A 23,076-nucleotide genomic window follows, 5' to 3' on the forward strand; every position below is an offset into this window, starting at 1 on the left:
TAGGGCATCCCAAAACTCTCTACCATCCAATATACAAAACCTATTCCAGGATAGAGATGCTCACCATAGTTACAGTCTAAGAGGAAACAACAAATTATATTTGCCTAAATTTACAACAACTTTAAAATCAATGTGCATTTCAGTGCGTGGAGTCAGTCTGTGGAACAACTTAGGGGACCAGTTAAAAACCTGTTCTAACATGATTACATTTAAAAGACTGTTTAAAAAAGAAGTACTGAAGAAGTACGAGGAGGAAAGAGAGTGATGCCCTCAGCACAGAGCCATGGGAGAGAGCTGTATGGTCAGAGAGTGTTTGGGCCTGTGTGTGTGTGTGTGTGTGTGTGTGTGTGTGTGTGTGTGTTTTGTCTCGTCTTGTCTTGTCCCATAGTAACAGTGGTACTATTGTATTGTTAGTGTACAGGAGCTTTTCTTGTTTTTGTTTGTATAGTATTGTTCTTGTATTATATTGTTTATGTTAAATAGGGAGTGAGTGAGAGGGGTTGGGATATTATAAGCAATTGCTTCATCCAACCCCTTTTCAAGCCTTGCATAAATGTCTCTGCCAAAATGTAAAAAAAAAAAAAAGTGTGTTGTTGTATTGTGCAGGTTTGAAATAAATACTTAGAAAAAAAACATATTATGGTAAGAGTCATTCAAATAACTATAACATATAGAACATGCTATACAATCTGTCACTCCTAATCGCTAAATCCCATGAAATCTTATACGTCTAGTCTCTTACGTGAATGAGCTAAATAATATTATTTGATATTTTACAGTAATGTGTTAATAATTTAACACATAAGTCGCTCCTGAGTATAAGTCGCACCCCCGGCCAAACTATGAAAAAAACTGAGACTTATAGTCCGAAAAATACGGTTCGTTGAAAAATATTTTTTGTCCCTTTTTTTTTAGATCCCTTAATGCAGTTCTAATCAAACCATGCCACCCCTGTGACACAGGTGAACATGCTTTATCAGTATCACGCGTCAAACCCCGCTTCGAGAGGCTGTGCTCATTGCAGACATTCATCCTGACTTCATTTTCAATACAAAATAAAATCATCACAAATTGTTTTATTCATCGTTTTTCTATATAGTGCTTGTGCTTTCGGACTATAAGTGGCAGTTTTTTTCATAGTTTGGCCGGCCGGGGGTGCGACTTATACTCAGGAGCGACTTATGTGTGAAATTATTAACACATTAGCATAAAATATCAAATAATATTATTGATCTCATTCACGTAAGAGACTAGACGTATAAGATTTCATGGGATTTAGCGACAGATTGTTTGGTAAACGTATAGCATGTTCTATATGTTATAGTTATTTGAATGACTCTTACCATAATATGTTACGTTAACATACCAGTTGGTTATTTATGCCTCATATAACGTACACTTATTCAGCCTGTTGTTGACTATTCTTTATTTATTTTAAATTGCCTTTCAAAATATTCTTGGTGTTGGCTTTTATCAAATACATTTCCCCCCAAAAATGCGACTTATATATGTTTTTTTCCTTCTTTATTATGCATTTTCGGCCGGAGCGACTTATAATCCGAAAAATACGGTAGGTTACTCTGGATGCGGAATGCTGGTCTGATATCTTCTTAGGACAAGGACTGCGGTCAGAGAGTCGGGCACAGAGAGGCTTTCAGGCACTTTAATGGTGAAGTTGAACATGCGTGGTATAGGTGGGTCTGGGGTGTGTGTGTGTGTGTGTGGGGGGGGGGTCTAAAGGGAACACATACAAAGAATGATTAGGATACATTTAGGCAATATAATATGCAATAATATAACAGGATATGTATAATATTATATATAATATACTCTACAATGTGTTATAAAACAAATGTGCATGGCCTATTAAAGCAGTCCATTAGAGATGAATAGAGAATAAGCACTGTTGAGTGCTTTAAACCTGGTCTGTGTCGCCCTCTAGTGGTAGAATAGGGTAACTACTGTGTAACAAGTATTTAACAGCGCGAAAGTTGAGCTGGCGAATTATATCGTCAAGCAGAAACATTGTTGCAAACAAACACTCGGTTAAGAATACATCTAACACATTATAGGCATTTTCACATGAATAACCGTGCTATATTCGACGTATACTTACATTTGAGTCAAGAACGCACACACTGCTATTTACACAATCAACCTATTACGCAGAAACGCTACAAACAGGAAATGACGTCTCAGCCTACATCGCCAAATTAAGAGCATAGGAAATCTAACATCTCAAAACTGCGTCAGAATAAGATAAGACTAAAACACTTTCTGACAGTGCTTGTAAAATAATGTTGCTGGTCATTTTTTATTGAGTTTATTTACTGTCATTCTGATTTTCAGTATCAACTGGTTCAAATCGGTCCAAAAATTTGTATTTTAAATAATTTATTTTGAGCAAAATCTTGCACTATTTTTTTTAGACTAAAACTATTTTATTCTTTATTGTGAATTGATCTCTATATATTTTTCTTTTACCAATCAGAATCAGCTTTATTAGTGTGTGTGTGTGCGTGTGTGTGTGTGTGTGTGTGTGTGTGTGTGTGTGTGTGTGTGTGCGTGTGTGTGTGTGAAAATAGAGAAAGTTTGTTTTTTAAACAATTTTTGAATTTTCTGCGCAGTTTTCACAGTCAAAACCCATTTTTATTTGTTACTGGTTGAAATGTTCCCATTTTTTGTATTTATGATTTATTTTTAATTATTAAAACAAGATATAATATAAACATAATCTACATTGGACACACATAATGTAGGAAAATCATTTCCCCATTTTAAGATGTTTTTTTCTCGGATTAGTTCTTCATTCTATAAGAGTTGTTTCCACAATAATTGCAAATTCCAAAAAATGTTTTCCCATAAAAGTGAATAAATCTCCTACAAGATTCAACTGTTAGCGTCATAAAACTTGTATTTACTCCAGGCGATGTGCTAATGTTCAAATGGTCATAAGCGGAATAGTTAATCAGTCTAGCAAATACATGAGATATGATTACAAATAAAAGTATTTACCCTTAAAAGTGGTTTTATACACGTAAAGCAGAAAAAACAGTTAATGTTTTTTGGAAAGCTTTTTGGTCTAGTCCAGGGGTGTCAAAAGTGCGGGCCGGGGGCCATTTGTGGCCTGTAGCTCGAGTTTTATTAGCCAGCTGCAAAAAATCCGTTAAAATGTAAGAAGAAAAAAAATAAAAATCATACATTGAGACATTTTAATACCCACACACTTTGTCATCTATAACAAAGCTGACACAGTGTTGTGGTTAAATATATACATATTCTGTTTTTATCATTTATTCTTATCTTTACAAAATAAATATCAAAATGACCCCCGTATGTTTTGACTTTTCAGTATGTGGCCCTTAGTGGAATAAGTTTGGATGCCCCTGATTATTATACCCCATGCCACAGATGTCAAACTCAAGGCCTGGGGGGGCCACATGTGGCCTGTCACTTCATTTTATTTGGCCCTCAAAAGCCTGGAAATAATATGTATCAATAAAGTACTGTAACTTTTTTTACTATGTAAAATGTATTCTTTCTTTCCATTTTGGGGGGGGAAAAAAAACATACTCCATGTAATTGCAAATTATGATAACTAAAATATTGTCTAATTATGCAAAAATATTTTATCAAACATTCAAACCATTTTTTAAGTAGAAATAAATACTAATACTAATGATTTCAAAGCAAGTTACCCATCAAATGGTGCAATGTAAAAGTAGCAATAGATTTCATGGTCAAATTGTGAAATTTACTGTGGTTTTTACAGCATTTCTTCTCTAAATGAAAAAACTACTTTTTTCGTTTTGGCATTTACAGTAATACACCGAAAAATCTAAAGTTGTTGACTTGCGGTAAAAAAAACAAAAAAACTGGCTGCTCTGGTGCCAAAATTTTACAGTAAAATTGCATTTTTTTTTTTATTTGCAGTAAAAAAAAAAAAGTAGATTTTACAGAAAAATTCTGGTAACTGAGCTGCCTTTTTTTTTACCATAAAATCAGCAGTAGAGATGTCCAATAATATCGGCAGGTCGATATTATCGGCCAATAAATGCTTTAAAATGTAATATCGGAAATAATCGGTATCGTTTTTTTTATTATCGGTATCCTTTTTTTAAAATTTTTATTAAATCAACATAAAAAACACAAGATACACTTACAATTACTGCACCAACCCAAAAAACCTCCCTCCCCCATTTACACTCATTCACACAAAAGGGTTGTTTCTTTCTGTTATTAATATTGTGGTTCCTACATTATATATCAATATATATCAATACAGTCTGCAAGGGATACAGTCCGTAAGCACACATGATTGTGCGTGCTGCTGCTCCACTAATAGTACTAACCTTTAACACTTCATTTTACTCATTTTCATTCATTACTAGTTTCTATGTAACTGTTTTTATATTGTTTTACTTTCTTTTTTATTCGAGAAAATGTTTTTAATTTATTTATCTTATTTTATTTTATTAATATTTAAAAAAAGGACCTTATCTTCACCATACCTGGTTGTCCAAATTAGGCATAATGTGTTAATTCCACGACTGTATATATCAGTATTGGTTGATATCGGTATCGGTTGATATCGGTATCGGTAATTAAAGAGTTGGACAATATCGGAATATCGGATATCCCTAATCAGCAGTACTGTTTTTCCATCTACAGTAATATACACTACATTTTGAGGTGAAATTATTGCAACTTATATTTTTTTTACATTTTAGTTAAAAAAAAAATCTACAAATAAAATGCATAAAAAAATGGTGTAATAGTAGTATTCAGTGTTAAAAGCGGCCCTCTGGGGCCAAACGTAACTGCAATGTGGCCCTCAGAGAAAACAACTTTGACACCTCTGCCCCATGCAGTTAAGTTCCGTTTCCTGTTCTGTGGTTATCATCACACTTTTCTTCTTTGCCATCACTCACCCTTCACCCGCAAAAGTCCGAATGAAGCCAAAGAAAAAGCTAAACCTTTGTGAAGTCCATGCTTTTGGTGCTGAAGTCTGGCAGGATCTGCGTGATGAAGAATTGGACACATTACAAAAGGAAGGCCCCTAATCAAATCACAAACGAGGAGGCAAATAATAAAAGATGTTTTTTTATTATCATTTTGGCAAAAAGATGTGTATCTACAGCATATTTGACAGCCATAAAATGCATTGAAACAGTGCTTCAGTGATGTGCTCTTTAACGCCTCGCTTGGAAGAAGCTTACAAAGCTGTGCTCTTCTCTGTCATGCATCATTAACCCTCTCCTCGTCCTTGTATTTCTACCCTTCTTGAGACATCAACAAGGAAAAGTACCTTCCATATGAGGACCGGTGAACAAGTTAGGACATAAATCATGGTCCCAATACGGGAAAACCATTGCATCTAATAGAGAATGTCTCATTTGCACCCCTGGTGGTGAAATCTATCAACATGAGGGTGGTCCCAAAAAGGAGGGATTTTTCAAATTGACTTTGTGTCGCTTTTAAAAGTGCTCCCTCTCTGGTCAACATATGAAATAACAAGTGTGTGTAAAAATTTGAAGTCCGCCCCCTCTGGCCAACATATGTAATAACAAGTGTGTAAAAAATTTAAATGCGCCCCCTTTGGCTAAAATAATACAAAAAAATAAATAAACATGTACCGTATTTTCCGGACTATAAGGCACACTTAAAATCTTTTTCCCCCTTCAAAACTCGACAGTGCGCCTTACAACCCAGTGCACCTAATGTACGGAATAATTCTGGTTTTGCTTACTGACCTCGAAGCTATTTTATGGTGTAATGATAAGTGTGACCAGTAGATGGCAGTCACATATAAGAGATACGTGTAGACTGCAATATGACTCAAGTAAACACCAACATTTTATATGTTCCATTGAAAATATAGAACATTACGCTCGGCACTCAAAAATCTATCGAAACATTTTAGTAGGACTTTGGTAAGCTATGAAGCCGCACCGCTTGATGGATTGTACTGTGCTTCAACATACCAGTATTATTATGCTGTGTGTATAAGGTAAGACATATTATCTGGCGTTTTGTTTCGCAATATTATGCAAAAGCAACTTTTCTTACCTTCTGGTACCCGCTGATCTGTATTTGGGATCTGCATAAGTCCTGAACATTTGCGTGCGTCCGCCTTTGTAGTCCATAAGCTTCTTCTTTTTCTCTATCTTCTTGTTATGGGACATTCATCCTCCGCTGTTGCCATTTCTAATATAAAGTAGTGTAAAGTTCTTACTTATATCTGCCAGTAAACTCGCCATGAAAGCGCTAAAACATACCGGTGTAGTGACTTTACATTATTCACCCAAGGAACTTTAGTTATTAGAGAGTTCCGGTCGGACGGGTTTTCACGGGACACATTTCGGGTGTTGTTGTTGTTGTTTCTGGATGAGGAGATGCTGCTCCGTTATTGATTGAAGTAAAGTGTGAATGTCATTAAAACAGTTAGCTCCATCTTTTGACACTTCTTCCACTCCCGTCCTTGCACGCTACACCGCTACAACAAAGATGACGGGGAGAAGACGCTGTGGAAGGTGAGCCACGTAAATAAGAGCGCCCACAAAACGGCGCATGCTGAAGCGACTGTCAGAAAGTGACTTGAAGATGATGTATAAAACATCATCTATGCAACGTTTTGACCAAAGAACCAGCATCACATGTTATGTAGACCACAAGGAAGTCTTTTACATTTTGAAACAAATAATAATAATATGACTCCATTAATGCGCCCTATAATCCGGTGCACATTTTGTTTGAAAATAGACCTGAATACCTGCTCATCGGCAGTGTGCCTTATATTCAGGTGCGCCCTATGGTCCAGAAAATATGGTACTACATTGTATTTAAATAAATACAGTAAATAGAGACATACTGTAATAATTTGAAGTAAATAATGAAGATTAAAAACCAATTGCAAACAAAAAAAAAAGCTTACCTTTTTTCATATTTACATAGTATGTATATATTATTAATAGACATGTCAGATAATATCGGACTGCCGATATTATCGGCCGATAAATGCTTTAAAATGTAATATCGGAAATTAACTCATTTTTTATTGAGTTTATTTACTGTCATTCTGATTTTCAGTATCAACTGGTTCAAATCGGTCCAAAAATGTGTATTTTAAATAATTTATTTTGAGTAAAATCTTGCACTATTTTTTTGTTGGACTAAAACTATTTTATTCTTTATTGAGAATTGATCTTTATATTTTTTTCTTTTACCAATCAGAATCAGCGTTATTAGTGTGTGTGTGTGTGTGTGCGTGTGTGTGTGTGTGTGTGTGTGTGTGTGTGTGTGTGTGTGTGTGTGTGTGTGTGTGTGTGTGTGTGTGTGTGTGTGTGTGTGTGTGAAAATAGAGAAAGTTTGTTTTTTTTAAACAATTTTTGAATTTTCTGCGCAGTTTTCACAGTCAAAACCCATTTTTATTTGTTACTGGTTGAAATGTTCCCATTTTTTGTATTTATGATTTATTTTTAATTATTAAAACAAGATATAATATAGACATAATCTACATTGGACACACATAATGTAGGAAAATCATTTTCCAATTTTAAGGTGCTTTTTCTAGGATTAGTTCTTCATTCTTCAAGAGTTGTTTCCACAATAATTGCAATTTCCAAAAAATGTTTTCCCATAAAAGTGAATAAATCTCCTACAAGGTTCAACTGTAAGCGTCATAAAACTTGTATTTACTCCAGACGATGTGCTAATGTTCAAATGGTCATAAGCGGAATAGATAATCTGTCTAGCAAATACATGAAATATGATTAAAAATAAAAGCATTTACCCTTAAAAGTGGTTTTATAAACGTAAAGGAGAAAAAACAGTTAATGCCATTTGTGGCCTGTAGCTCGAGTTTTATTAGCCAGCTGCAAAAAATCTGTTAAAATGTAAGAAGAAAAAAAAAAAAAATCATATATTGAGAAAAAGGTGACATTTTAATACCCACACACTTTGTCATCTATAACAAAGCTGACACAGTGTTGTGGTTAAATATATACATTTATTCTTATCTTTACAAAATAAATATCAAAATGACCCCTGCATGTTTTGACTTTTCAGTATGTGGCCCTTAGTGGAATAAGTTTGGACGCCCCTGATTATTGTACCCCATGCCACAGGTGTCAAACTCAAGGCCCGGGGGGGCCAGATGTGGCCTGCCACTACATTTTACTACAAATTATCGGTATCGGTTTCAAAAAGTAAAATGTATGACTTTTTAAAACGCCGCTGTACGGAGTGGTACACGGCCGTAGGGAGAAGTACAGAGCAGTTGCGTCTCCCAGTCTTACTTGCCAACCCTCCCCATTTTCCCGGGAGACTCCCGAATTTCAGTGCCCCTCCCGAAAATCTCCCGGGGCAACCATTCTCCCCAATTTCTCCCGATTTCCACCCAGACGACAATATTGGGGGCGTGCCTTAAAGGCACTGCCTTTGCGTGCCGGCCCAATCACATAATATCTACGGCTTTTCACACACACATAAGTGAATGCAACGCATACTTGGTCAACAGCCATACAGGTCACACTGAGGGTGGCCGTATAAACAACTTTAACACTGTTACAAATATGTGCCACACTGTGAACCCACACCAAACAAGAATGACAAACACATTTCGGGAGAACATAACACAACAAAACAAATACCCAGAATCCCTTGCAGCACTAACTCTTCCGGGACGCTACAATATACACCCCCCCGCTACAAACCTTAACCCCGCCCACCTCAATCTCCTCATGCTCTCTCAGGGAGAGCATGTCCCAAATTCCAAGCTGCTGTTTTGAGGCATGTTAAAAAAAAGAATGCACTTTGTGACTTCAATAATAAATATGGCAGTGCCATGTTGGCATTTGTTTCCATAACTTGAGTTGATTTATTTTGGAAAACCTTGTTACATTGTTTAATGCATCCAGCGGGGCATCACAACAAAATTAGGCATAATAATGTGTTCATTCCACCACTGTATATATCGGTATCGCTTGATATCGGAATCGGTAATTAAGAGTTGGACAATATGGGCAAAAAAGCCATTATCGGACATGTCTAATGATTAAAGTTGTAAATGCAAATCTTTATATATGTAGAAAGGGTGGTCCTAAAGAGGAGGTCTCAAGAAGGTAAGAAATACAAGAATGTGTGGTCGTGCAGGGGAGGAGGCTGTGTTGATGGCAACATTAGACAAAATGTACATCATCATCGGGGCAAGTCTTCATTCAAGTATCACTTTGGGTCCCATCATGAAGGAGCGGGGTGTCCAAAACTGACATTTTGTACATGAAACAATCCAGTGTAGGTCAAAGATACTCCAAGTCTAAGCTATCTGAACACAACGTGTCAGCTTTGTGTTATATCTCTCTGCTCCGCCGCTCCCAGTCTGTGGAACACTCTCCCTGACCACCTGAGGGCACCACAGACTGTGGATGCTTTTAAAAAAGGCTTAAAAACCCTTTTTTTAAAAAAAAAAAGAGCCTTTTTTTTAGATATATGCATACTAGTTTTAGCTATTTGGCTGTTCTAGTTTTTATTTTTATTGATTTTTTATTATATATATATTGTTTTAATACACTGTAGCACTTTGAGGTTGATTACTCATTGTCAAGTGCTTTTTACAAATAAAATCTATTATTATTATCTGACTAAGTGTAATATCCATCTCATTCATACTTTTCATTTTTACAATGTACCGCCAAAAAAAGGAGCAACTTTGGACACCCCTAACGTAACGACTGCACGCCGCTCTGCAGGTTGTTTAACACGACCATCACTTCATCACACAAGGCTGTGTTACCGCAGCTTTGCTCACTCTGTGGCTTATTTGGAATCTCTGTCCATTTTTTACAATGAAAGGTGGCTGCTATCATTAACAACAGGCGACCACATTGGAGTGTATTTACAGGTGACATCATCACAAATCAACAACATTAAAGTGCTCCATGCAGGACACAACATGTAGACTTTTTTTTTTTACAAGCTGTTGTAGCTTCATGTGGGGGTTTGCAAATACTTAAGTTGGGTTTTAAATGTGAGACCGGGTCCTCCAAGACATTCTAAAACCTTTTGTTACAGTAGGTAAGGTTGTATTTTAGCCTCATTCCTGTGAGAATCCTGCGTGCGACTGACACATCGAAGGGGAACTGCTTAATGAGAGACAAGAACAAATATGTTTTTTTTTAATGCATTCTAACTTGTAAATAAAAGTCATCTTACAATGGAGTCTGCCCATAAAGTCCTGTAAATAACCCCAAAACCGCCAACATCATTTCATTTGTATTGACCTGAATATTAACCAAGTATTCGCGACATTTAAGTTCAAAGTTAATTGTAAGCAATGTGCAGATGTGAGGAGCTCCACAACCTGTGATGTCACGCGCATATCGTCTGCTACTTCCGCTACAGGCAAGGCTTTTTTATCAGCGACCAAACTTTATCGTCGATGTTCTCTACTAAATCCTTTCAGCAAAAATATGTCAATATCGCCAAATGATCAAGTATGACACATAGAATGGACCTGCTATCCCCGTTTAAATAAGAAAATCGCATTTCAGTAGGCCTTTAAGAGGTTAAGGAGTGGGACTATCCAGGACTAGCTGCAGTGTGCTCAAACAACCACCAGGTAGCATATGTGAGTAGATAATAATGTATCATCTCTTTCTCTGTGGACTTATCAGTTGGGCAGTACATTCTTCACTCAGGCTTTCAGTGAAGGATGAGGCAAAAATACAACCTTACATACTTAAAATGACACGCACTTGTAGGCCATATAATCTCTTATTTTAATTATATTTGTCCAAAAAAATCATATTTGATTTTAGCTCACAGTTTCTGATGCTACGCTCGCTAACGTTGTGCTCAGATTTAAACACTTTTAATCACTAAAACTTTATCTTTAAGGGGTTTTTTTTATATTTTAAAAAATTAAGCGCCACTTGAGGGGAAAAAATGACATCGTCAGTTCGGGGCTATTTGCTATAGCTCGTTAGTGAGAGGATAAATGCTCAAATGAAGGCTTCATGATTTGACTCTTTGTGCTGTTACGCTTCAGTACATTCACCAACGTCTACAACCGGAAAAAGTGGCGTTCCAGACAGAATTGGTTTTATATTGTCAGTCTATGAATACCGTATTTCCTTGAATTGCCGCCGGGTATATATTATCCGCATGCCTCGTTTTACCGCCGGGTCAAACTCGTTTCGCAAAATAATTAGCGCATGCTTAGAATTAGTGCATGCTTAGAATTAAACTTGTTTAGCAAAATAATTAGCGCATGTCTCGTTTTACCGCCGGGTCAAACTCGTCACGTCACGAGTGACACTTCACCTTTCAAGGCATCATTTTCCAAAATGGAGGAGGCTCATTTCAATCATTAAAAATGGCATAAAGGGAAGAAGATAAAGAGCTATTCAGTAGGATTTAAAGTCCAATATTGAATATGCTAAAAAGAAGAGTAAAAATGTTTTATTAATATAGCTGTGTGTGTCAAATATGAGTCATTAAATGACTCCCGCCTCACGGTGCTAGGGGGCGCTATGGTGATCCTTCCTGTGACTACTCGGCTGCAGAAGAAGTGACAACAACAGTTTTCAATGGAAGCAGGAGGTAATAATTAAAGGAAGATCTCCATGGAGACAGAGAGACTTTTAAAAGTGAAGAAAGATAAGGAAGACTTCTATAAACAAGTTATCCATGCTTTTGTTCAGACGGAGCGGCGCATGGACTTCATTTATAAGTAAAGGTAAGACCATAATAACGTTTTTTTTTATTAAATGCGCTTTTCATGTTTCCTTACATCACACTCAAATTTATAAACGCTTGCCTAATTGAAGGAAATACGGTATTTGTATGATATCAGTAGGGCATGGATAGACTTTATGGACAGATATTACAATACAAACATGCTTTTTTTTTTTTTTTTTTTTTCAATTCTTAGTTCATTTTTGTAGCAGAAACAAGGTTTTACATTGACACATCCGGAATAACCGGCTGCGATGAAGGCGTTGAAGGATATAAATGAGCAAACATAACAGAATAAATATCTAAACAAGTGAAATGTGATGGCATTATTTTTGTCCTTGATGCTGACAGCACCGACTGGGAATGAAAAATGACACAGAGTGGGAGCTCTGTCCGGTTTAAGCTATTTACAATCTGTGATGCTGGACTATCGTTCTATTGCTGCGACCGCGTCTACTCGGTTGTCTGTCTCCCTCCACTGCTCACATATTTATTGCTGCTTCTTCGACACCCTCCATCAATCGGGATATTTCATGTAACGCACTTTTTTTTTTTTTTGTCTTTGTCCGTCTCTGCTGTCTTTTATTTTGTACTCACGCCATCTTGACCTTCATGTCGTCTCACGCCTTGGATCCAAACGCACCTCCTCCTCCCTGCATGCTGAAGTACTCGGTGAAGGACGGAAGGCGGACGGGGAGAGGGGGCGAGCGTACGGCCAGGCGAGGTGGGATGGCTGGTGGTGGAGGTGGCGGCGGCAGCGGCAAAATGGCCGTCAGGTCAGCGGCGGCGGTGGTGGTGATGATCTTCTGCTCGCTATTCCTCGGCACCTCTGGGACCTTCTTGGCGACCGTCTCCTCCACCGTCTTGACGGGATCCTGGAGATGAAGTTATGATAAGTGACAACACATGACACCAGATGACATCACACATTGTCACATGACGTCACACAACATCACATGGAAAGATGACATCAAATGACCACACTGCAAAAAGTGAAATCTAAGTAAGATGAAATATCTCAAATAAGGCTGATATTTGCTTATTTTCTGTCTGATAAGATAATTCTTCTCACTAAACAGATTTTATGTTAGAGTGTTTTACTTGTTTTAAGGGTTTTGCTCCTAAATGATCTCAGTAAGATATTACAGCTTGTTGCTGAGATTTGATGACCTATATTGAGTAAAACATGCTTGAAACTAGAATATCAAGTGTTGCAAAGCTGTGTCATCAACACTCACAAGTAGGGGTGTCCGATAATGGCTTTTTGCCGATATTCCGATATTGACCAAACCCTTAATTACCGATACCGATATCAACCTATACCAGGGGTCGGCAACCCAAAATGTTGAAAGAGCCATATTGGACCAAAAATACAAAAACAAATCTGTCTGGAGCCGCAAAAACATAAAAGCCATATTACATACAGATAGTGTGTCATGAGATATACATTGAATTGAGATGACTTAAAGGAAACTAAATGAGCTCAAATATAGCTACAAATGAGACAACAGAGCCAGTGCCATCATCAAGGACAGCACCCACCCTGGCTCTGACCTGTTCCACCTGCTGCCCTCTGGGAAGCGCTACAGGTGCATTAAAACCAAAACAAACAGGCTAAAGAACAGCTTCTTCCCCAGGGCCATAACCATCCTGAACGGACTGCCCCAATGTCCCTCATAACTGCCTTCTCTTCGGTGCAATAACCCATTCCACCAACCACCCTGTTTTTGTTTTTTTGTTTTTTTTCATGTATATATTCATTTCACACCATATTCATTGCACTTCTACATTTCTTATATTTTTATATATTTGCACATTGTTTTTCTAGCATGCACACATCGCACTGTATGGAATGGCCTCAATCTCGTTACCTTGCGTAATGACAATAAAGCTGATTCTGATTCTGATTCTGATTCTGATAATGATGCAATATGTACATATAGCTAGCCTAAATAGCATGTTAGCATCGATTAGCTCGCAGTCATGCGGTGACCAAATATGTCTGATTAGCACTCCACACAAGTCAATAACATCAACAAAACTCACCTTTGTGCATTCATGCACAACGTTAAAAGTTTGGTGGACAAAATGAGACAGAAAAAGAAGTGGCATAAAACACGTCCTAGAAAGTCGGAGAAAGTTATACATGTAAACAAACTACGGTGAGTTCAAGGACCGCCAAAATTAGTAAGACAAAACGGCGCTCGCCAAATACTTGAGTCAGTGAAGCATGTTTAATATAAACAGTAACAATTAGGGAGGTTTGTGTCATGTTTGTCCTCCTACAGAAACCATATTAAAACAAAAATATATTTTTTTCCCCTCATCTTTTTCCATTTTTCATACATTTTTGAAAAAGCTCCAGAGAGCCACTAGGGCGGCGCTAAAGAGCCGCATGCGGCTCTAGAGCCGCGGGTTGCCGACCCCTGACCTATACCGATATCAACCGATACCGATGTATACAATCGTGGAATTAACACATTATTATGCCTAATTTGGACAACCAGGTATGGTGAAGATAAGGTCCTTTTTAAAAAAATTAAAAAAAGATTAATACCGTATTTTCCGCACCATAAGCCGCCCTGGGTTATAAGCCGCGCCTTCAATGAACGGCATATTTCAAAACTTTGTCCACCTATAAGCCGCCCCGTGTTATAAGCCGCATCTAACTGCGCTAAAGGAATGTCAAAAAAACAGTCAGATAGGTCAGTCAAACTTTAATAATATATTAAAAACCAGCGTGATGTGGGCGCGCATGGAGTCGTATATCAACATGGACGGAGCTGTGTGAAAAAAGCCACCCGGCCTCTTCGCGTAAACTTACCTTAACCACTCGCTCATCTTTTCTTCATCCATCCATCCCTTCGAGTTAGCTTTTATGATGACGCCGGCTGGAAAGGTCTCTTTTGGCAAGGTCTTCCTTTTGAATATCACCATGGGTGGAAGTTTCTGGCCATTAGCATGGCAAGCTAGAACCACAGTGAAGGATGACTTCTCATTCCCTGTGGTGCGAATATTCACCGTACGTGCTCCCGTTGTATCCACAGTGCGGTTCACAGGAATATCAAAAGTCAGTGGAACCTCGTCCATGTTGATAATGTTCTCTGGCCGGATCTTTTTTTCAGCTATCTTGTTTTTACAATATGCACGGAAAGTAGCCAGCTTTTCTTGAAAGTCTTTAGGCAGTTGCTGTGAAATAGTAGTCCGTGTGCGGATGGAGAGATTGCGTCTTTTCATGAACCGGAAACCTGTCGCTTAGTAGGAGCCATTTTGTGGTCTTTACAGATGTAAACACACAAAGGAAATGAAACGTATTATCCGCGCGCTTCTTCTTCTTCTACCGGGGCGGGTGGTTGCTTACAGTAGAAGAAGAAGCGCTTCCTCTTCTATGGGGGCGGGTGCTTACCTTGGCGGTTGCTTGCCGTAGAAGAATAAGCACTTCCTCTTCTACGGGGAAAAAAGATGGCGGCTGTTTACCGTAGTTGCGAGACCGAAACTTTATGAAAATGAATCTTAATATTAATCCATATATAAAGCGCACCGGGTTATAAGCCGCACTGTCAGCTTTTGAGTAAATTTGTGGTTTTTAGGTGCGGCTAATAGTGCGGAAAATACGGTAAATTAAAAAATTTGCAAAAAACATGCATCCATTCATTCATTACTGGTTTCTATGTAACTGTTTTTATATTGTTTCTTTTTTATTCAAGAAAATGTTTTTAATTTATTTATCTTTTTTTTTTTTTTTAAATGACCTTATCTTCACCATACCTGGTTGTCCAAATTAGGCATAATAATGTGTTAATTCCACGGCTGTATATATCGGTTGATATCGGTATCGGTATCGGTAATTAAAGAGTTGGACAATATCGGAATATCGGATATCAGCAAAAAGCCATTATCGGACATCCCTAATGACAACACATGACAAAATATGATTAAATATGACTTCACGTTACAACATATACTGTATCACATAACACATGGTAACACATGACATCATGATAACATGACAACACATCATGTCTTTTATATTGACCTGAATGTTAACCAAGTATTAGTGACATTAAAGTTAAAAGTTAAAGTCCCAATGACAACATATGATTACATATGACATCACATTAAAACACATGACATCACAGGACATCACCTGACAAAATATGATTACATAGGACATCACATATAACACAACACATGACAGTATGATAACACAACATAAAATGATAACACATGACAACATTTAACATATGACAACATACAACAACACATGACATGTGCCGACTCACTGATTGGATGGAAAAGAGCTCTGTGAAGTTGGGCTGGGAGTCTCCCAGGAAGGAACCATTTCCATAGGCGTGGTGCGGGAAGCTCTCGGCCCCCTCGCCTCCTTTCGGGCTGGACAGGAGGATGCCTATCTGTGATGTCCGCACATGGTAAGGAAAGTTCTTGTTGGCAGCCGACGGCCGCGTTATGACCTGGGAGATGAAAAGTAGTGTACAGTTCTGGGCCACCACAACGTACCGCTCATGGTTCTCTGTCTTCCGCTAGCTGGGATGAAAAGTTCTCGATTATGCAAAAGTGAGTTTCTGAATGATGTTCTGAGAGTCAAATGTGTCCTTACAGCCTGTAGCACAAAAACAATCCATCACGTCTTCACCACACTGCAAAAACTGAAATCTAAGTAAGATGAAATATCTCAAATAAGGGTGATATTTGCTTATTTTCTGTCTGATAAGATCATTCTTCTCACTAAGCAGATTTTATGTTAGAGTGTTTTACTTGTTTTAAGGGTTATGGTCCTAAATGATCTCAGTAAGATATTACAGCTTGTTGCTGAGATTTGATGACCTATATTGAGTAAAACATGCTTGAAACTAGAATGTGTCATCAACACTCACAAGTATAAAACTACTTTTTTAAAGTCATCATTTCTTATTTCAAGCATGAAAAACAAAAATCATGACTTTGACACAATTGTGTCTCATAATTAAAACAGATGACAGTCAAATGGACTTTGCTGTTTTATTTTCAATGAAACAATAGAAAATATGTACTCATATAGTAGTACAGTTGGCACAGTACAGTAAACTGACAGTTAATATTTAAACATTTAACATGTGACATTTCTAACAATTTTGAACAGAAATAGTTCATGCACATTCAGATAAATTCTTCAAAATTATAATTAAAAAAATTTGGCTGGGGGACGGGCTGTATATATATGCACACTAATCGACTGAAAGAGCACGCACTTGGTGCGATGATGTCATGTTATCCATGGAAAAATGCATTTTTAGACAATATGATTTGCCTGAGTGGCTAGGAGACCCCGAGAGTAACAAGCGCTTGCCTTGTTGCCTTTCCATTAAGAACAATAAATTAGTTTTTGGTATAAGTTTGCTGGTTTCAAGAAATGTAATGCCGAGCGCATATCATTATGTCAAGATAATGGCACTAGCATTTACTTCATTTAAAGGGGAACATTATCACCAGACCTATGTAAGCGTCAATATATACCTTGATGTTGCAGAAAAAAAGACCATATATTTTTTTAACCGATTTCCGAACTCTAAATGGGTGAATTTTGGCGAATTAAACGCCTTTCTAATATTCGCTCTCGGAGCAATGACGTCACAACGTGGCGTCACATCGGGAAGCAATCCCGATTTCTCAAACACCGAGTCAAATCAGCTCTGTTATTTTCCCTTTTTTCGACTGTTTTCCGTACCTTGGAGACATCATGCCTCGTCGGTGTGTTGTCGGAGGGTGTAACAACACCAACAGGGACGGGATTCAAGTTGCACCAGTGGCCCAAAGATGCCAAAGTGGTAAGAAATTGGACGTTTGTTCCGCACACTTTACCCACGAAAGCTATGCTACGACAGAGATGGCAAGAATGTGTGGATATCCTGCGACACTCAAAGCAGATGCATTTCCAACCATAAAGTCAAAGACATCTGCCGCCAGACCCCCATTGAATCTGCCGGAGTGTGTGAGCAATTCAGGGACAAAGGACCTCGCTAGCACGGCAAGCAATGGCGGCAGTTTGTTCCTGCAGACGAGCGAGCTATCGACCCTAGCTTCCCTGGCCTGCTGACATCAACTCCAAAACTGGACAGATCAGCTTTCAGGAAAAGAGCGCGGATGAGGGTATGTCTACAGAATATATTAATTGATAAAAATTGGGCTGTCTGCACTCTCAAAGTGCATGTTGTTGCCAAATGTATTTCATATGCTGTAAACCTAGTTCATAGTTGTTAGTTTCCTTTAATGCCAAACAAACACATACCAATCGTTGGTTAGAAGGCGATCGCCGAATTCGTCCTCGCTTTCTCCCGTGTCGCTGGCTGTCGTGTCGTTTTCGTGGGTTTGGCTTGCATACGGTTCAAACCGATATGGCTCAATAGCTTCAGTTTCTTCTTCAATTTGGTTTTCGCTACCTGCCTCCACACTACAACCATCCGTTTCAATACATGCGTAATCTGTTGAATCGCTTAAGCCGCTGAAATCCGAGTCTGAATCCGAGCTAATGTCGCTATAGCTTGCTGTTCTTTCCGCCATGTTTGTTTGTGTTGGCTTCACTATGTGACGTCACAGGAAAATGGACGGGTGTTTATAACGATGGTTAAAATCAGGCACTTTGAAGCTTTTTTTAGGGATATTGCATGATGGGTAAAATTTTGAAAAAAAACTTCGAAAAATATAATAAGCCACTGGGAACTGATTTTTAATGGTTTTAACCCTTCTGAAATTGTGATAATGTTCCCCTTTAAGAATATTTTTCAACATATTGAGCAAAAAGGTCTCTTTTTTTCCTACCAAGAAAAGTGCACTTGTTATTAGTGAGAATATACTTATTTTAAGCTATTTTTGGGTTCATTGAGGTTAGCTAATTGTACTTGTTTTGGAAAGTCTTGACAAGACACATTTTCTTGTTCTATTGGCAGATAATGTTGCTTAGTTTAAATAAAATACCCCTGATTTTTGTATTTTTTTTCTTGTTTTTGAACACTGACTTTTTGCAGTGCAGGAGGTTTTCAAACTCTCACTTTAAAAATGTGCAGGTTTTCATGAAGTCATGAAGAAAAAAACCTCCTTCCTCATGGACATGAAACTAACCTCTGACCTCGCCCCTCGCTAGATGCACCCGCACCGTGTGTTTACCTGCCACCGCTTCACAACAAAAGCAAGGAGGCTTTGCTACACATTCTAAAAGAAAGCTCTCTTTCTTAGCACCCATGCTACGCACCAGGAAGACGATGTGAGCGTAGAGGTGGATGCCGAGCTGGATGCCATTGACGATCTTTTCCCGAGCCCATCGAGGGATGCCAAAGTTAGCGATGAGCGCCATCACTGGCACAGCAAAGAACCTGACGGGAGAGGAAGCACATGAATAATAAATACTACAGCGTCGCAGGTTGTAAAAGTCAGTAACATTTCAATCAAACTATTTGTAAACAAAGACTGATCACAAAACAACAGATTATAAATATAATAAAACAAAATGTCATTTTTAATACGCCTCTACAGCCGCACAAAAGTTCAGCGTTCTAGATGGATTCATGACCTACTCGGTGGCCTAGTGGTTAGAATGTCCGCCCTGAGATGGGTAGGTTGTGAGTTCAAACCCCGGCCGAGTCATACCAAAGACTATAAAAATGGGACCCATTACCTCCCTGCTTGGCACTCAGCATCAAGGGTTGGAATTGGGGGTTAAATCACCAAAAATGATTCCCGGGCGCGGCCACCGCTGCTGCCCACTGCTCCCCTCACCTCCCAGGGAGTGAACAAGGGGATGGGTCAAATGCAGAGGACAAAATTCACCACACCTAGTGTGTGTGTGACAATCATTGGGACTTTAACTTAACTTAACTTCAGGCACGATGTCATTCGAGCCGTTTAAAAAAGCTCAGTTCAGCAAGAATGATCAAATTTGTGCTTGTTCTTTGGCAAAAGGTGTGGAAGGCTCAGTAGAACAACAAGTTGAGAAAACAGTGTAGACTTTTGTTGTTTTTAACGGTCGCTGGCTTCTTTTAATACGTGAATCCCATTTGCATTTTTTTTGATACAGCGGTAAACGTACTTTTGCACCTGCACGACAGTTAAATGTTACCTAAACATGGCCTGTATAAAAAAAAAAAGGCTTAAAAGGATCATGACATTTTCATTCATTTCTATGTGCAGGATTTCTTATGGTATTCAAACAAGGGGAAACTTTAAGAAAAACTGCACTTTTTTTCTTCTACATAATACAAACCCCGTTTCCATATGAGTTGGGAAATTGTGTTGGATGTAAATATAAACAATGCTCATCAAACACTTATTTAGAACATCCCACAGGTGAACAGGCAAATTGGGAACAGGTGGGTGCCATGATTGGGTATAAAAGTAGATTCCATGAAATGCTCAGTCACTCACAAACAAGGATGGGGCGAGGGTCACCACTTTGTCAACAAATGCCTGAGCAAATTGTTGAACAGTTTAAGAACAACCTTTCTCAACCAGCTATTGCAAGGAATTTAGGGATTTCACCATCTACGGTCCGTAATATCATCAAAGGGTTCAGAGAATCTGGAGAAATCACTGCACGTAAGCAGCTAAGCCCGTGACCTTCCATCCCTCAGGCTGTACTGCATCAACAAGCGACATCAGTGTGTAAAGGATATCACCACATGGGCTCAGGAACACTTCAGAAAAGTGTAAGGATGGAAAGGACAATGCAGGTATAAATAGACTAATATAGCGATAGAAAATTTAACATATATACGAATACATACATAATATGTGTACCATCTAAACCTCGTCGCAGTTGTTGTTGACAGAGGTAGCGTTTGTTGCTATGCACTCTGTGAAATCGATGCCCCCAGAAAATAAAATATTGTGCTTAAAATGACCAAAATCCTGTAAGTATTAAATGTTATCATGAATGTTACTACATTACATACATACTTCATCATGTGTAAAACACATAGATGATTTAGACTGGTGTCAAACTCATTTTAGCTCAAGGGCCGCATGAAGGAAAATCTATTCCCAGGCGGCCGGACTGGTAAAATCATGGCATAATAATAGGGATGTCCGATAATGGCTTTTTGCCGATATCCGATATTCCCCAACTCTTTAATTACCGATATCGATATCAACCGATATATGCAGTCGTGGAATTAACACATTATTATGCCTAATTTGGACAACCAGGTATGGTGAAGATAAGGTACTTTTTAAAAAAAAATAATAAAATAAAATAAGATAAATAAATTAAAAAAAAATTCTTGAATAAAAAAGAAAGTAAAACAATATAAAAACAGTTACATAGAAATGAGTAATTAATGAAAATGAGTAAAATAACTGTTAAAGGTTAGTACTATTAGTGGAGCAGCAGCACGCACAATCATGTGTGCTTACGGACTGTATCCCTTGCAGACTGTATTGATATATATTGATATATAATGTAGGAACCTACCACAATATTAATAACAGAAAGAAACAACACTTTTGTGTGAATGAGTGTGAATGGGGGAGGAAGGTTTTTTGGGTTGGTGTACTAATTGTAAGTGTATCTTGTGTTTTTTATGTTGATTTAATAAAAAATTTAAAAATTAAAACAAATAAAAATATACCGATAATAAAAAAACGATACCGATAATTTCACTTATCGGCCGATATCGGCAGGCCGATATTATCGAACATCTCTACATAATAACTTAAAAATAAAGACAACTTCAGATTCCTTTCTTTGTCTTACTTTGGCCAAAAATAGAACAAGTACATTCTGAAAATGTACATACTACAAATAATCCTCATGGCAAAACACTTGATGTAAGTTGAAAACTCTGAGGAAATAATTGGTGCAGTTTAAAAAACACCATGCGGAACACAATGAACTTAGACTTTGTCTCAGTGTTTCTACAAAGCCATTCAACTTTAAGCGCTTCCTGTTTAACATTGTAACGTTGGCGGTTTATTAAACATTTTTTGGAAAAGCAACCGATTGTTCCCACATTGGTGAAATCTACACATTCATTTATCATCATTCAAATATTACAATTCTAATTAAACATGGTGTCAGTTATCAAAAGGACACCGTAGCTTTGTGATGTGGCTTTTGTGAACAGTCTGCTGGGACATCAGACCTCCTTTTAATTCTTCCACCTTCTGTAGCCTTTGTTCCGTGTTCATATGCTTGTCTTTGTCTTTGTGTTTCATAGTGCCTTCTTAGATTATATTCTTTCATTACAGCCACACTTTCTCCACACAGGTTTGCCTTTTACCTGCGTGGACATGTACTCTGCCTCCCACCCGGCTTGATACCCCCTGTTCTCACCGTCCACCTTCCATTTAGCCATTATTGGGTATGGGGGTTGCTGAAAGTTGACATCTGCCCTGAATGCTGATGAATAATGAAGTCGAGGCCCACTTGCGGCGCTGCAGTGAGTTCGCCGGCTACCGTTGCATTGTGGGCAATGGAGTATTGGTGCGTGCAAAACAGCAGCAGGCGGCTGTGGCCTGCGGGCTGGTTCTAATACTAATCAAATCTCACCCCGGGGACCATAGATCATTCATTCGGAGGCCGGATATGGCCCACGGTCCTTGACTTTGACACATAGGATTTAGAGGGTTTTATAAGTGAAATAGGTGAATCTCCATTAACTGAATTGTTAGCTGCCTTGAGCAGTTTTTTACGGTCAAGACCAGTGTTTTTCAACCACTGTGCCGTGGTGAGATACAGTCTGGTGTGCCGTGAGAGATGATCTAATTTCACATATTTGGGTTAAAAATAGTTTTTGCAGACCAGTAATTATAGTCTGCAAATGATGTGTTGTTGTTGAGTGTCGGTGCTGTCTAGAGCTCGGCAGAGTAACCGTGTAATACTCTTCCATATCAGTAGGTGGCAGCAGGTAGCTAATTGCTTTGTAAATGCAGGTAAAAAGGTGTCTGATGCTTAAACCAAAAATAAACAAAAGGTGAGTGCCCTTAAGAAAAGGCATTGAAGCTTAGGGAAGGCTTTGCAGAACGAAACTAAAACTGAACTGGCTACAAAGTAAACAAAAACAGAATGCTGGACGACAGCAAAAACTTACTGTGGAGCAAAGACGGCGTCAACAATGTACATCCGAACATGACATGACAATCAACAATGTCCCCACAAAGTAGGATGAAAACAACTGAAATATTGTTATTGCTAAAACAAAGTAGATGCGGGAAATAAGACATGAAACTGCTACAGGAAAACACCAAAAAAAGAGAAAAAGCCACCAAAATAGGAGCGCAAGACAGGAACTAAAACACTACACACAGGAAAACAGCAAAAAAGTCCAAATAAGTCAGGGTGTGATGTGACAG

The 23,076-nt window shown here is 38.3% G+C and overlaps 1 protein-coding gene across 3 annotated transcripts in view; it reads right to left on the bottom strand.

Moving 5' to 3' along the window:
- Positions 1–10,431: 10,431 nt before the first annotated feature.
- Positions 10,432–23,076, bottom strand: part of tmem145 (transmembrane protein 145) — a 122,802-nt gene continuing 110,157 nt past the window's right edge. For all 3 annotated transcript variants that reach the window (XM_061947160.1, XM_061947152.1, XM_061947145.1), the window contains 3 exons: positions 18,983–19,103; positions 16,020–16,208; positions 10,432–12,611 (listed from right to left, as the gene is read on the bottom strand). In XM_061947160.1, coding sequence (XP_061803144.1) covers positions 12,357–12,611; positions 16,020–16,208; positions 18,983–19,103 — 565 coding nt within the window. In that variant the 3' untranslated portion in view covers positions 10,432–12,356. The remainder of the gene's footprint in view (positions 12,612–16,019; positions 16,209–18,982; positions 19,104–23,076) is intronic.

This window comes from Nerophis lumbriciformis, linkage group LG04 (assembly GCF_033978685.3).
Source record: "Nerophis lumbriciformis linkage group LG04, RoL_Nlum_v2.1, whole genome shotgun sequence".
Classification (NCBI taxonomy): Eukaryota; Metazoa; Chordata; class Actinopteri; order Syngnathiformes; family Syngnathidae; genus Nerophis; species Nerophis lumbriciformis.